Source organism: Falco punctatus (assembly GCF_963210335.1).
Source record: "Falco punctatus genome assembly, chromosome: 9".
In the NCBI taxonomy this organism is placed as follows: Eukaryota; Metazoa; Chordata; class Aves; order Falconiformes; family Falconidae; genus Falco; species Falco punctatus.
Genome location: NC_137589.1, coordinates 6,683,391 through 6,701,044, shown reverse-complemented (window position 1 = coordinate 6,701,044; position 17,654 = coordinate 6,683,391). Strand labels below are relative to the sequence as shown.

At 38.0% G+C, this 17,654-nt stretch overlaps 1 protein-coding gene across 3 annotated transcripts in view; it reads right to left on the bottom strand.

Annotated features, from left to right (window-relative positions):
• ADK (adenosine kinase) overlaps nt 1-17,654 on the bottom strand; it is a 291,562-nt gene that overhangs the window by 238,944 nt on the left and 34,964 nt on the right. For 2 of the 3 annotated variants that reach the window (XM_080403196.1, XM_080403195.1), the window contains exon 3: nt 16,451-16,504. In XM_080403196.1, coding sequence (XP_080259322.1) covers nt 16,451-16,504 — 54 coding nt within the window. Of the gene's footprint in view, nt 1-11,490; nt 11,607-16,450; nt 16,505-17,654 lie in introns of those variants that run through there. The other variant, XM_080403197.1, reaches the window with a different exon arrangement.

Genomic DNA, 17,654 nt, shown 5'->3' with positions numbered 1-17,654 from the left:
TGACATACTTAGCCTTTGGATCGCTTTTCAACTTCTACCACCCCAACATATCTATACACAGACAGCCCATTTCAAGCGTATTGCACAGCTTTCAGCCCAACACCCACTTCGGGTGGGAGGCCTTCTGTGGAGTGTTTATTGGACAGTATCATGCCTGTGTGAGTTATTAAACAAGTTTCATTAATATATTTCAATTTCATTGATCATACATTCATTTGGTTTACATCTTTTTGTAGGGTCACTATAATGACATAGTAACTATTAAATAATTGCACTGAAAGAAACAGACTGAAATCTACACCTGTAAGAACAGCGACTTTGGAACAGGCTGTCTGACAAGTACAAAAAATTGTATTTAAAAAAGCAGCTACTTTTATCTTAGAACAGTACAAGTAATAAAATGGAAAGTTATAACTCCAGGACAGATGTAGCATACATAGCATAAACAAACTAAGGTCTTCCAGGTGCAGATGGGAGCAAGCAAACAGCTTCCGATTTCAGTAAGTAACGAGCACATCCAAGTAGCCTCTTGAAAGATCTATCTGCTGAATGTAGAACTGCTTCTTGATCAAAGAAACAGGGAAGACTGGTTTCTTAAGGAAGCATATTCTGTAGTTCCTACACCAACAGCCTTACTTCTCTGTCATGTTCCTCAAGTCCCACCACAGTACCCGCTCACCCTCATCTTCTCCCACCTCCTTCAACCTAGCTATCTGGCCGGTGAAAAAGGGGGGGCCCTCCTGATTTGGGGTTCCCTGCATCATGACTGACTGGGTAGTATACCCATAGGCTGTTCCAGCCAACAAGGCATGATGCTGCTGGGAGCAAATGATGTCCAAGTTCCACCCATCTTTCCCTCCACGGGACTCTCTTCTTTATCAAGCCACTAACTTGCTTGAGACCTGAAGTAACTTACTACCCTACACTTTTTTGCTGCGCTGTCAAATATGGTTATGATACTGCCCACTGAGCTTAAGAACTATTAGAAGACAGACACAGTATAGCTCAATTGATCAAAGAGATAGGCTACGAATACACAAGATGGTGTCTTGCCAGATCTTATAATTTCTTCTGAACTCAGGACTGACAGCACCAATCATTTTCTAAGGTTCCAGGGATAGTTTTTCCCCCTTCCTCTCCTCTCCCAGGCCTGTTAAAAACAAAAATTTACTCCAATTGCTCTAGACAACTCAAAATACATGAAAGAATAAAAAGGAGAGCAAGCATACACACAAAAAAAACATTTTTAAACCAGCTTATAGGAATATTGGAACATGTTTCCAATTGTTTATAGCATATTCAAAGATGCATTTCAAAAATTTCTAAAGCCATTTTAGCTCTCAAATCTCTGCCTTATCAAACTGCAATCTAAAAGATGGTGCACCTTTTCAAGTAGTTATTTACTTCTTGAAATGCAAATTTATAAGAAGAATTCATTTTCTCCCCCCTCAAAAAACATGAAGGGCTTTCAAAAGCTGATTTACCTTCTCATTTCTACAGGGTAATGCAGTATATTTGCATAAAACAGTCAAAACTTTTTTTTTTTTTAATGTAATAGGTAGCTAACTATGTAACCCCTGCCGTTTTAAAAGACAGTCCCCTTGTTAGGAAACCGTTCAAAGTGACAATTTCAGTAACTCAGCATCTCTTTCTGGATGATTAGATGTATTATGAATATGCAGATTTCACAGAGCTGATTGGCTCAAATATATCCCATTCCTCAAGAACATCACCTTCCATAAAAACAACTGTATTACCAAATGGCAGACTCTCATCCAAACTTGTATTACACATCCATCTGCAAAGCTCGCATACAGATCACACCAGATGGAATTAGCTCTGCCCAACCTCTCTGAAGGAACAGGTCATGGATGACTTTTCCTTTCGGTACTGTGACCTGTGCACATAAGATTTTCTTGCAGCAGATCTTTACAAAATCTTTGGGGAGGACAGGGGTGGAGATTTCATGCTGTCCACATTATCACAGAAGGCAAGTTAAATAACATAACAATAGCACCATCCAGTGGCAATATCTTCCTTTAAGAAATTCATTACTTGCATCACTCACAGTGATCCTGCTGAAGCAACTGTAGAACAACTAAGTAGTATATTTCCACTTCTAATCATTTTTTTGACCAGCCAGCATCCCAAGAATATAGGTATGTTGGTGGGAAATGCAGTACTAGCAAAGACTCAGAAAAGAGGAACTACACATTAAAATAATTGTGCAAAAACAATACTGAATTTAAGTATCACTTATAAGATTCTGTAACTCGTAATATTTACAAGATCTGTAATGTAAGTTACTCCAGTGCTGAAATCCTACAAATATACTTACTGAAGGTTGAAAATCCTTTTTTCCTGAACACCAGCTCCTTACAGCTTTTCAGGCAGAAAACGATTAAGTGTCTCCTCAGTATATACTCTAAAAAGAACCCAAAGAGAAAAACAAAATTCCCCACTCCCCCCACCAAAAAAAACCCCAAACAACTGTTCTCTGAGTATTTTACGCCTGCTCATTCCTCCCTCTATTTTTTTTTTATTCATACTGAATTAAATTTCTCCCTTTATTCATTCGGTTGATATCTTATTTCCTCAGAAAACAGAATATTCCATATTTTCAGGTACCAGGACAGTGACCTCTACTCACGGTAAGTACCTGTGGCAGAGAAGAAAGGAGTCATGAGAGAAAATAAAGGGAAAAAAGGCCACTGCATAGTAATTGCCATCTCCAGTAACTAATAGGACAGGAATAGAGAAAGAACTGGTTTTCGAGACATTTGCAGGGTGTTTTTCTCTTAGAGATAATAAACGGAGAGTCACATAGTTCACTGTCCAACCCTTGATACAGACACATCCTTCTGAGTTTGGAAAGAATCTCACATATTACATCAACCAGTAACACATGTATTTGGACAACTACAATGGCACAATTTTCCTCTTCTTTGTCCAGTGGGATGTTCACACACGGGGAGTTTTGAAGAAAGCTACCATTTCAAAACATTCTTGTAGCTGCTGCTGGGATTATAACCCCAAAGTTTTTTTAATAATTCAGAAATATGGGTAGGACTGTGCCAACAGAAGGGAACGGTAGGCTTATTCACTGTTGCACACAGACACATTTCACGGTTGCTGAATGCTAGAAATGTGAGCTTAAGGGATCACCTACTTTAGAAAAGTTAAGTGAGTTCAGAAGCAAATTAGAGTAGCCGTCTCAGCTTTCACCAAATCTGCAAGATATCTTGTCACTACAGTTTAAACACAGTGTTAACTATGGTAGTTGTGTACCTTGTTTAAATATTCACTTTCAACTTAAAGCACTCCACGTTTTTGCACTAATACTGAATTTCCCTAAATGCTTTTTCCAATACAGTAGAAGACTGTGATTCTATCTTCTAATCTTTGATAGCCCAACAGAAGACCTGCACACACCCTGCTAACCTAAAGCTAGGACAAGCAGGATAGGAGAATGCATGTGTATTCAGTTTATGCAGATATTAAAATAACTAATGAAATAATACCTTTATATTCTCACTGTCTGTAGCTCTGTTGTTACTCCCCTTTCAATCAGAGCCAGCTACATCAGTTAAAAAGACAAGGCCAGGCCAGGCCAGATGTACTGGGGGCAGGGTGCTTAAGATGCTTAAGTGGCACAGGGAGTTTATCGCCATCACTTCCCACACCCTCCTGCACCAGCCTGAATAATGTATATTGGTTTCAGCTGCTCGGCAGAGACACTGGCATCTGCAGCTGCAACTGCACCAGCTGACTCATGTGACCAGAAGGTACCACTGAATCCCTTGCAGCAGCTGCACTCCATCTGTGATCACCGGTTTGGGGACAGAAGCCGCAGTGTGTGTCAGTCGCTGTTTCCACGTCTTGTAAAGCAAGGTCATCTGATCACACAGCCAGCATGGTATTAGGGCAGGAGACTCCCTTCAGAATAAGCAGATGGCTCGGTGGTTAAGGCACACAGCTTCTGAATTTGCAGCAAGTTTCCCATGCAATTTGGAGTCAGCTACATTCCCTGTTCGCTTTGGCCACAAATCCATAAAATCACAACCTTATCTAACAGAAAGCTTCAAGAACAAATCAATTTAGATGTCTGAGACACCCATATACGATGATTACTGAGCTATATAAGTATGTAGATCAGAAGATAAGATATTTCCTGGCAAGTCTTCAATGCTATTCACAATCAGTAAGAAAGCAAGTCAGCTTTAGACTAAAACACAAACTTATCTCCCTGCATATGTAAAACTGTATATCCATACTTACACTGCTAAGCAGGATCTTCTAGACGTCCTGATTAAATCAGACGGCCAACTTTAAGTTATCTCTCCCATTACACTACTAAAATGGCTTAACTCTCAATATTTTCCTCACCCTACAGTCTACCCTGCCTGCTCTACAGTTTTGCTTTTAGGGGCACAGAGTTGCACAGAACCTTACCTTAGCAAATACATATGCACATTTGCTTTCCATATGGCCTTGTCCTGCCAGTCCTGCACTGTTCTGGCTCCCCAGGTCAGAACCACTGCCTTTTTCCCATCCCGTTCCTGTGCATTCTGTAATCTAACCAACTCCCTCTTCACTGATCTTTCTCCACTGGTAGTTGGCTTACGGGCATTCGTTCTGTTTCACCCTGCAAGCCCTCTGTCACTTCATGCTCTCACAGCAGATTCAATGCAAAGGGAAACTTCTGTAATGAGACAGAACTGCCAGATTTTGTACCATGATTTCTAGTAACAGGAAGGCTTATCCGGAAAACCTGCTTCAGATGTACAAAGAACCGTTCTTCACAAGTTATATACAACTTTGATCACTTTGATTTGAAAACGATGACAAACCGCCTTCAACTCATGGTCTCCTGCTTACCAGGAAGCAAAAAAGAACAATCCACTCCCAACAACATGAACTAGCAGCTACTCCAAAACACCCATTTTCAATTCTCTGAAGCTACATTAGAAATCTGAGTCATAAACACTTCAGGGAATTGAACATGCAACATTATTTTGTTGTTCTTTTATGCAGTGTATCTTGAGGACTTCTGAGGGTCAATTATCTGAATTGTTTAAAGTATCTACTTTCTTTTCCAGAATTCATTCCTTTGCAGGGTGGGACATGACACAGACACACGGGCACAGGGCAAGTCAATCACATTTGAATAGGAGTTAATTAGTAATACAGTTACTCTTGACCTAGATCCTGAACATATGAAGTAATAAATGTTATAAATTTAATTTTATTAGTCTTGTTTCTTAATTAATCTGACTGTCAATAAAACTAATTCTTAGTTCTAAGGCATACCAACCAGCATCTCCAAAGTGAACAGGAAAATGAAAATTTTAAGACAAATATTTATGATTCCAGTACTACTTCTCAGAATACCGCACTCTGTCAGCCGTGAGTTTAATGTGTTTTAATTTGATGCCTTACTACATACAGCAAGGCCACAGCTGGAAGAGTGCATTCCATTTTTGGCAACACACTTCATGAAGTACCTAAAACAACTTGAGGGAGGCCGGAGAAAAGCAGTGAAATTGGGAAGAAGTCGAGATGATGTGAGCTGCAGCTAGAGAGGTATCCTGCATTCTCCAGCCTACAGATGAGGAGAAAAGGACAGACTTGAGCACATGAAAATAAAACCAACAGGAAGGGAATCACCTATTCTCTGTGTCAATGCAGCATAGGACAGCTAATAGAACTAAACTGTATTCAGAACAGATTAAAACCTAGATTTAGCGTGGGGAGGGGGAACTTTTCAGTGGCAATGAAGCTGCACACCAACAGAGATCATGTATTAAGATTTCCCTGTCTCCACATGACACCTTACTATTTCCAAAGGCCTTTAGAGGAGGCTCGACAAATACCTGCCAGGAATGACAAAGATGCATCTCCAGCCGGATTAGAGGAATGAAACTAAATGATCTCTTGAGGTCTCTTTTTAAAGTTCTATGAAAGGAAAGCCAATTAATGGACAGCTACTAAATTATTTTCACACAAGCCATTTAATCTGCTCTGATAAATGATCAACTCCTTTAAAATAGCAGAATCTACTATACTGAGTGCTAATTAGCACTCTTGGGGTTAAGCTTAACCCAGAAAAGACTGAACGGACAACAGAGATATTATTCTTTCAGTTGCCGATAATAAAAAATATAATAAGCTGTATAGTTTATCTGGGGTGCTTACATCTGTAAATGAGGATACTTTTGAAGCTAAATCAGTGAAGAGAATGATGTTGCATTAGCAGCTTTGGAAATGGAGTATCTAATATATTCATGTGTTTTTTACAATAGTGTAACAAGCAGGACATTGGTTGAATTTCTCCAACAATTCAGTTCTAAAGTCTCACTAAAAAAGATCTTGAATGAGAAAATTGAAGTCTCAGTACTGGAAAAATGTATACTGTGTTATTCATTAAAAGGGCACAAATGTCCAAGAACAATAGGACTATACCACAGTACATCTCATTACCTGATTAGTTTAGGAAAAATGGTGGCATTATATCCTGACTATGTCTTTTATGGAATTGTGAAGAAGCAATGAATTACCTGCGTTATGCATTTAAACAGAACACACACACAGGTGCCTTCACCCAGTAAATTCTATTTTTAAAATTCTAAGAGTTCACAAAAGCCTGAAGCTGTTAAAAAAAAAATCAAATGAAAGACATCTGCATTTAAAAATTCAGTTACAGTGTATCTTCTGTTAAGTAGATTTTTTCATTAAAATGCAAAAATTTTGAAAGCTTAAATTCTCCATCTACTCTTAGGACTATCCAAAAACTGAGCATGAACTAAATAACGAATACTTTTACTTTCTCTTGCATTGGCCAGCTTTTAACCATACCAGCAACACATGCAAATGATTTTAAAGAACTATACCTCAACCACATCATGTCAGTAACAAAATAAAACAAAACAGCACAAAACAAAACTGAGTTTAGAGAAGAGACTATTAAACTATCATTCCACATTTTGCAACTTTACCTATATAATCTGTTAACACAGTAATCTGAACATCAAATACCTCTGTGGTCTGCATTACAAACAAAACCCACAAAATTTGCTTGCTGTACTTGCGTGCATCCTACCTCAAGCTCAAACCGTGCACATAAGTGACGTACAACAAAATATGTATTTCTTATTTTGACTGCTTTTAAATAGTCTCTATGAAAATAGCAAGCCTCCTCATCTCAAGCTTGTAAGGATTTAAGACGACAGCAGCTCACTGCCAAGTACTGTAAAGTGGTTAAAAGCTTTCGACATTTTACGTCTTTTACTGTAGTCTTCAATTAATTGCCATAAAGCTAGCTACGCAAGGCACCACCCTGCGGCAAAGCCAGTACTGACAGCATGTCCCTTTTCTGGGGCTTTCAAACATTGCCACAATTTCAACAACTTTGTGTATTTAAAAAGGGTTTCTGCCAAGATAAGATTCTCTGAAGATTCTCTTCCACACACTCATTATTTATGAAAATAATGAAATTTATTTAAGTACATAAAATGCCTGAGTAGGTATTTCTGAATCTAGTGCTGTCTCCAGAGAACTGTGAGCAAAATACCTAAGTACAGTGAAAGAATGGAATAAAAATCCCATGTTAAGTTTAACTCTCATTCTATCTCTAAGAATACGTCAAGCTGCAAGACACACTGCAAGAGCGGTATACACTAATTACACTGAAGCCTTAAAACCAACTGACAGGAATATTTTTATACACACCTTCTCTTTCTGAAGGAGACACTAAGACAGACAGTGTGTCTTCCATGCTAATAAAAAGACCAATCAGTCATTTCTAAACTTTAGAAAATCTCTAGTTTAGTGCTACATTGCATAACAAATATTCTAAAGACAGATTTCGTCCAATTGTAAATTGTGCACTTCTGTGCAACCAAGACGTAGAAATCTTTCCAGCTCTCTTAACTAAGGAATAGCAATCCCAGAAGATTTTTGCATGCTCTGCAGCTTAAGATCGCATCTTTACTGTAAGTACGTACCTCATCTTCTATCTGAAAGAAATCAATACAGTGACAGAAATATGCAGCACTATGGAAAAATTAGTCTACATATTAAAATCTCAGTCTTCAAATACATCAGTGGTCGCACCAGTCACGTCAGTCCTGTATCAGCACTGCACTCTGTGCATACCTGGGGTCAATGCAAAATAGAGTTACCACCATTTTTCACACCATTGTTTAATTTGTTGTGAAATAAGGGAAGTGTAAAGAGAAGTCCTCCTTCTGGAAAATCATGCCTCGCTGACTGCCCAAACTGTGTTTATTGAAACACAAACCCCATGGGGACAAGGGGGTGCAACTACTTTGTGCTGTTTGTGACTCCTTTGCTATGAACGCTCAGCGAGCAACAAGCTGGAACCCTTTACAGGAGTTCAGAATGCTTGAACCTTGCAAATCCGAGCACACCATTTAGTGCTGCAGGTTAACTGCTCAGACTGTGCTTGAGGGTTATTTCAGGAATAGGCAGCAAAAGCAAAACTGTATTTCTTTGCTTTAAACAAAGCATGTAGAGCACATGCTAAGTAACAGTAACAGCTAGCAGACAGAGCAAGAGTAACTCCTCTTACTAGCTCACTGCATAGAAGAGCCAGGCAGGTCCACATAAAACCATCACCACTCCTGCATAAATTTTCAGTGTAAAAAATCATTATGAAAGATCAATTTAACTCAGTATCTAATACTGTGAGAGCTCCTGAAAGCTCTCAAACTTGAGCTGGAATTATAGTTTGAAATATTCCAAAACATCTTTCTCTTGGAGGAGCTTTTGCTATCTCTGCTGTACCACTTATAAAGTGGCAGTAATAATCAAAGTAGATGACACAGCTACTTGAAAAACATCTCTTGAAGACAAGAGAAAAAAAACTCATGTATGAGATTAAGTCACATAAGAACAATGCTACAGAAGAAAAACAAGTCTGACACTAGGAACTTCATAACTTGATTGAAGCCAAGGGAAGTTGCATTCCTCTAGCAGCTGTTTTTAGACCTTTTGGTTTTGAGTTCTCATACGTTACACATGCAAATTATTTTGGATTCTCCATTGGCTTTCACATCCATCCTTCTCTTTCTCCTCCAGCTCTCCTCCTTCCCACTATCATGGAAGTGTTGCATCAGTCTCAGATAAACAGCTCAGGCTACAAAACCATTGTCTCCAGGGTAGCTCAAGCCTTGTTCTTACCTGCCATCTATAGAAAAAAACTTCTCATAATAGTTATTTTATACCAAATAACTACTGTGTCATGTAAGAATGAATCAACACTAATTTCCAAGAGCTGCTTAACAATAAGAATTATTTTAACAGAGCCTATAAAGCTACATCCTAAAGTCTTGCTTTAATCTATTATATGTACAAAATAACTTAAGCAGAAGGAGAAGGCTTTATTACAATAGTGTACTGATGTCTAAGCACAAGTTTTAAGTATTGATCCAATATATTTACCAGCCTAAGTAACCTGCAGATTAATTATTTCATATCATCAATAGCAGGATGCAAAATTAAATTGTAAAACTTACGTAACACTAATTTTTATATTTTATGTATGCGATGTACATACATTGTATACAATTTGTTGCAATGTACATACATTGTATACAAAATAACACTTGCAATTCTTAATTTAAACTTTAGGCAGATGTAGAGTGCTTCAATCAAAGAAGAAGTATTTCTACTATAATTTAGATTCTTAATTTCTGCAAATTCTATGCAGAATTGTCTGTTACCAAGAATTTCATGTGATGATTTCTGTAAAGCTAATTTGCATTGGTGCTATATTCAGAAGAATTGAGTGGGTGGTGGGCAGGCGGAGAACCAAAAGAAAAAGCAGAGGGAGAAAACTGTAACAGAAATTCCATAGCTAACTGTAAATCCTTCTTTTTGTACATGTGAGTCAAGCCTTTTTATATACCACAGAAGTGCTACAAAAAATTTTAGAGAAATCAAACTGCAATTTAAAATAATTTCTACAGAGGGAGCCAACAACCCAAGGAACGGGATTAATAAAACACACTCAAGATCAGCACAGAGTTCCTCCCAACCATCAATCCCTTTCATTACATGTTTTTTACAATATCCGCGGCACATCATGCAGATTCTTACTCCAGAGAATTCCCAGGCATTTAATGAAAGTTTACTTAAAGAAATGCCTGATTATGTATCATAGAACAATCATTGTCAATATACAACAGAATTCATATTTACTTTGGGAAAAGGTGGTGATTTAAGAGACTGATCATTCTGCATTATTTATTCATTAAAATGAGTAGGTTAGAATTGCTACAAATTGAAACTTCTAGAAGTATCATATTTTGTAAAAATTAATATCAATTCCATAGTAGACATTTTTACTGAAGTTTTCATACAAACCTCTACACCAGGAAACTGGCTAGTATGATAACTTGGTCTAAAAAACCAGGAGGGAATCTAAAATAAAAGTGTGTAAAGATGAGAGCTGGCAAACTTTTTCATAAAGCTAGGCACCTCATTATAGCCATAAGAGTTTTCCACATTATGTTTCATACTGTGTACTAATCCACGCAAATGCAATTGCAAGTGAGGTGTATTATATGAAGTAACTCAACAGCTTTTACAGACACCTGTGTCAGGTTTCGGCATCACCCCAACCGTACAAACCATCTATTTTGTCAGCTATGTTGAACAGGCCGCCAAAAGATTTAAAGCTTAGTATTTTTAACATTTTAGTATATCTTCCGCCCCAAACAATTTTCTACCCTTTTTTTTTAGGCTTGCGAGGGAACCAGGTGGGTAAAAAACCCACACAGATATTTTACAAAGACTACACGCCAACGGGACACTGACTCCTAAAGGCGACACACACGCTGGATTTTTCAGTTAGTGAAGATCAGCTGCCCCCTCTAGCGGCGCAATCCTGCAGTTCGGCTGTTCCCAGCATCACTAGACGAGACAAGTTTATGTTTGGGCGTTTTTTGGTCCCCAGCATTCACCTCCCACTGCATGTCGAGCCAGCAATAAGGCATGCTTACACAGTACATGGGTTTGGCTCCAGTCCCTTAGCTTTTGCACTTGAATAGTGTGAGATATATATATATATATATATATATATATATATATCTCGTGATTTACACATGGTAACCTGCCTAAAACAAGGCAACTCCACTACAGTGTTCCCACAAATAGGTTCAAATCCCTTCTGCATCCTCTGGCTTACTAATGTACCTAGACTACTTCTAAACCCCTACTGTAAATTTCTCTACCGTCTCCCAAGCATCACACAGACCCTCTGTAATCCCCAAACAGCCCTACTACGCCTCCAAGAGTCACCTTTCCAGTAATCACTTGCATACATCTTGGCTAAGCAAAACTATAAAACATGCAGAAAAAGCTCAGATGTTACAGATAATTCTGACTGCATCGGTCACCCTAACAGCTGTTCTCAAGCTTAAAATTCCCACTCTCCATTGTTAAGTTTCACCATGAGAAAGTACTCACATAGCAAGTATGCAGCCAAGAATAAAAGATTCAAATAAACTCCTCTCAGCAAACCTGCAGCAGAGCAACACGTCTGCCCTCGCTTCTGACCGCAAACACATCAAACAGCTGACTGAAGGAAGCCAATATTTATCTTCCTCTTTCTTACTTCACGGCCTTTATCTCTGTACACATACATGAAAGCAGAGGTGGCTGTGGGGCACAGAATTGCTGCCACAATTTCCTACTTTCTCCTTCAACTAACTTCCAAAAATTTCAGTGTTCCATCATGGCCAAAACCACTCAAACAGTTTATAAAACTGTACAATCAATACTCAAAGCTGTATTAAAACAAGTGTCCTGAAGCTTCACTCACAAACTCAGTAGGACCACTAAACTCCCAACAATGCTTTTAAGACTCACAACGAATATATTTCAGTTGCCTATTCATGCAAGCTAGTTAAGCTACCGAAATTTTGCTAACAGCCCACATTTTAGTAAACCAGAATATTACTCAACATCCCCCCCCCCCCCCCCCCAACACCTCTGCCAACGCTGCTCTACACAGTGAAAACAGACTCTGTACTGGGCATTAGGTAAACAAATTAAGTGCGTCTTCTTCAACATCAAGACAGCTTAGATCATACCTCATCACTTGCTGCAGCTAGCCTGAATTTCTACTCCTCAAATTTTTGATGTGGAACCACAATAGTAAAAAAATCAGCCTAGGCAGCAACACATGTGCACACATACACACAAGTCCATACTTGGTTAGTATGACCTTCAGTTAAAGTCATTCAGTCCAAGTCTGAGATTTACAAGTAGCAGCAACTCTTGTAAAAGGACTATTTGAAGGTTCAGGAGAAATATTTCTGGTTTTCTCTGCGTTTATATTTATTTATCCTTCTCAGGAGGAGAAAAAAACCCACATGCAACATTAAGGCCTCACCAACCTGACCATGTCCAAGTTTCCCCAGCAATCTTGCAGGATGAAGTTCTTTTTTTTCCTCTCCTCAAAGTTACAGGGGATTAGCTGGGTTGGGGGAAGAGGGAAACAGCTCCAGGACATCTCTGTAGCCACAAACACATGCTTACCTTGTGAAACACCTGGGTAAACGGAAGATACTACTGTTCCCCCATCTTTGTAATTCTCACTGCAGAATAACAAACTCACCCGTGAAAACAAATATGATTGCTCATCTGATGCACTACTACATTGGCATGCTTAGCTTGATCATCAGTTAACTGATCTGCTAATTTTACTTTGAAGCAGGCTAAGGAGCCTCCACACATTCCATTCCCTGGCTGAGCCGCAGGACAGTAACCTCCACCTCGTCAGCATTCAGGAGTTTATTAGGGCAGGAGGGGTAGGTATTTCCAGTTGAATGCTGGAACTTACAACTTTAGCACTAGCAAATTCCTTTCAGATATGAAAAGTACACACTAATGAAAAGAGATGATTTTAAAAGGCTGCTACAGTTAAAGTGAATTGGAAGCCGGGGGGGGGAAGTCATCTTTCATACCTTAGCTCTTAAAATAGAAGTACGATGCCGTGCCTGTAAACCAACTCCAGTCTGTCTCAGTGGCTGTACTTACCTCTCCAGATAGCTAAGATTCAAGGACAAAAGGATCCAGCCAAGTCAGGCTGTAACTGGCCTAATTACCTTTTGAGATAAGGCTTTCATTACTGATCAAACTTAGATTTTTATGAAGAGCAGCTACACAGAAGCAATGTCTAAGGAACTGAGGGACATCTGACAGCCAGATCATTGTGATACTATAAGATGACGAATGCCAAAAGAAGTCTTTTCTTTACTCGGTAAGTCAATATAAAAGCTGTTGGCATTTCAAAGACTGGAAGACGAAGTATTTTAAGCAGGGGTATTTTGCCACAGAACAGGAATACAAGTAGTCTAACTTTGTTTGTATTTGACTTAAAACATTAGGACAGGTTTGAGAGAATGCCTTAGTTACAAGGGCATTGAACCCAAGAATAACCACATCAGTGACGATTACCCTAATTGTAAATTGTCTTGCATCATTCCCCAGAACTGGCTTTTCTTTTAAATATGAAAGCTTATTAAATATCAGAAAAGGATAGTTAAGGATCAAATAATTAATCTGTAAGTTAAATCAGAGAATTTAGCTTGAAGGACTGAAAGTGCTCTGAGGTTCAATATTGACCATTTAATCTGTTCTGTACTGTATGTTAACATGGTCCAAGAAGAGCACACAGTGTATTAGAAAAGTTCGAAAGGTCTCTCCTGAAACAATGTGACAGTGACCTACGAGAATTCTTCCCCAGTCAAGTATCCAGCAGCATTCAAGATGCCAAGTTCAATGGCAAAAGCGTGTTCAAACTCTTTCATTATAACTAATGGCATACAAATCATCTCAGGTGCTACTGCAGCGATAACAATGAAAAACCAAAAGAAAGGTTTCTGTAGCAGCTGATGCATGTAAGTCTTAAGTTTTACTGAATTTTCTTTTATTTAAAGTTCAGTCTTCCATTTAAGTGACTATGCTGTAAATGTATCAGTAACCAATATACAATTAAATAATATGCAACATACTTAAAATAAAAAGCTCAAACAGGATTTTAGTATGTTTAAACTACTTCAAATGAAATAACTCACGTCAAAAGGTTCAGCTTAACCAGTATCTGTTGTGCAAATAAAGCTTCTGTACACAGTACAACCTGTACTGTCCAAAACACAGACCTGTACGCCATTTCACTCGTGTTTAACCCCTCAACATGCCAGTACTTCTAATACTTCTAGCTTACTTCTTTCAAAAGGGGTTAATAGTAATTCATTGGGTTAATCATAATTATGCTGTCCACAAGTATATCATAAGAGAGCGTGCTCTACATAAAAATAATCAATCTTATCTGCTGATCAAAGGCAACTGTTGTTGCCTGTCTTTTGCCTGGAGGTCAAACAGTTTTAATGTCACTGGGACATTACCATGATGTACCAAATGTAAGCTTAATGTCTATTTCCTTCCCCTGAAAGAAAGGAAATTTTATTTGGCTAGTAATTCAATCACTAAGTTTTGATTCCTTTGGAAAAAAGAACTATTTGTGAAAAGCCTCATTACCAGAAACAGCCAAACTTTTAACACGGGAAAACCTGACAGCTATATATATATATGAATTCATCTGAAACTGTTACCTCATCTTACACATGGATAACCTGTTAAGTCTTTTGGGCTTACTACGAAATAATGCAAAATAATGCTAGTGTAATAATGGAAACAAACAATAATGTACAAAAGCTGAAAGTTAGGGAAAAAAAAAAGGTGTTTTTCTTTTAACTAAGCATGCCGATGTATAAAAAGGGGACCAAAATCCCCACTGCCTCTATCTTAGAAGGAAGAAATGTGAAAGTAATCCTAAAAATCTATACCTTATTTGGAAATATGACTTTTATATAAATATTCCACTAGTCATCATGGAGAAGACACTGAATAAAATTATGTAAGGGCTGACAAGTGAAGCTTTTTCTGCAGTCTTTCATACCAACTATCCTTAAAAAAACCCAGTTACATAATACAGATCTGAGGAATGGCAAAGAGGACATTCGTGTAGAACATTCTTCAGGCAGCTCATAGAGAACAGTGAGTGAACAAGGCAAAAAGAGAACTGGAGCTCATGCTCCAGAGTATAGCTCTTCAGCCAGTGGTATTTATGTACAGGAATTAAAACCAGCAGTAATGAAAGAGCCAATTACTTGACATAAAGAACTTTAAGAACAAGAAAATTTTGAAACTAAATTCTGAAATAAGAAATAATATAGTACTGCATCTATGTAAACTATGCCTACACATACATACAAGCAGGCAGGAATGTTCCAATTATGCCATGTCCTATTTAGCAGGTACTATTCTTTTGCTTAATATATTAACTCTTGATTGAATTAATTAGTCATTACAGAAAGCATACCAAGCTCTGAAAAGTCCTCTCCACTTCAAAACATGTATACAGTTCAAAAGTCAGTAAAAGTTGGAGAACTTCAGTATTTGTTTTAACCGTAACTAGAAAAAAACCAAAAACCTAAGGTTTCACAACCAGGCATACATCTCGGAACACCCCTCCCTATTATCTATATAATATGCAGACAATACCTACCAGTCTTTTTACTTTGTATTTTTCCAAAAAAACGCTTATGCACAGTACCCAGTATTTGCTTTCAACTCAGTTGTAGAGCTTTTGTATTTTAGTACATAGCGTGCCAAAATAAAAATTAAAGGTTATTTTGCCTGAACATCTAAAAATCAGATCAATTTCGAATGTCAAGCTTTTTTGGTTTGTGCATATCTTTAATGAAGGAGCGAAATAATTGAATATGCTGTTACTGCAATGTTTGATTAAGCTTCTCTACGGCTACTTCTCCGGCAAGACAAAAGAATGATCCATTCAACAATGGATCATGTTTTTTCCCCAGGAAAAAGGTTTTTAAGCTACAAACTCAGAGTAGTCAAAACAAGCACAATTTCAGTGTAACTGACAGGGACCTAGTGACTCTTAGCTACATTCCACACCCAACTGTGTTGATGAAAATTTGCTAAGGTGGGAATGGCCGTGATATCACATGAGTAGGCAAATTAAAATCACAAGTCAACAGTGAACCTGAAAAAAAAATAAAAAACTTCCTTTTCATTTCTGCCAGATATAAACAAAGATCTCACTTATACAGACATACTGCAGGCAGGCAGTAGAACTAGGATGAGTACTGAGACACTTCCATTGCATGCGTACCACCTGCAGTTAGGAATTTTTTTTAAACAAATTAATGAAAAAAATTAATATTTTTTTGAAACTTTCAGACAAGTTGTCTAATTTATAGCAGACATTACTAAAGAACATAAGCTATTTATGAAGACATAATTTTTACTTCAGGTTTTCAATATTGATACACGTATATACATAGAAAAAAAAAGAACATATAACATGCATGTATATCAGTAAAAAAGAACTTACAATTCTTTGTGCTTCTCCTCTGCCAAAATTTGGTCATTTGGCTTCAGCCCATACCTTGGGAGAAAAAAAACAACAAAACAAAGTAGTTATTCTTTTGATAATATAACCATAAAATGTAGTTTTATTGTTTCAAACTGGCAAATTAATAAACTATGTAATATTTCTTGATTCAGGTACCTCAGGAATTGCACAGACAGCAACAAAGTTTAACAATTTTTTTAGAAAAGCAAACTTCACATCACACAGAATCTTGCTTTATATTATGGCTTCAGATTACATCAGATCCTTTGGCTTGCTATATATCCAAAATCATTGCACTTCATACCATAGTAAACTGTACACTGATCTCAATTTGGATCTGACAAAACATGACAGTGAGGAATACAATGTGAACACTAAAACTGTCTGTAGTGTTTCTCCCTGTACCAAATAAAATTATTACAAGCTATACCAGAAATATTCTATAGGAAAAAAAAGTAAAATACTGTAACCACAGGCTGTCAAGGAAAGTTTCTGCAGTCCATACAGGCAACCTCTGATGAAAGCGAGAAGCTTGAGAGAAAGACAAGTTGTTTGCTAGCTTTACCTAACAGACAACAGAAAAGGTTGCCTACACTGTCTGAACCAGAAGAGGAACCCAGGCTCCCCCAGCACAGGCTACTACTAGTTGTGCTGCAGGCCACACCATCACTTGCTTTGGAAAGCCTTAAAGAAGTGACCTCACTTTTGTTCTACCACCAAGCAAAAGCTTTCACCATCTCAAAATATTCCACAGATTTAACTGTTATGGTTTTCTGTGGGGTTTGGGGTTTTTTTCTGGTCAATTGGTTTGTAAGACAGTCATACCTAAGGTAAGCGGCTAAGAGTCAAGTGTGCATTTGACAACTTTGCAAACAGCTAACTGCTCACACTGCAGAAGGCTCCCACTGTCCCTTTGTCCTCGCTCCAGTCAACTACAGAACCATAAATTACTACTCCTGAGGAAAGATTCTGGTCACCAACCAACTCAGTCACGCTATCCTGTAAATTGATTTTTTGTTTCAAAAGAACAAATAAAATGCATGTTCACTATTCCTTCCAGCATTTTCTGATGATACTCAGAAACTTGGTTTTTTTCAGCATCCATTTAAAATGCAAGCGTCGACACCGGACACATTCTCAAGCTCACTAGTGCTGCATTCAAACATACAAGACACTGACTGAC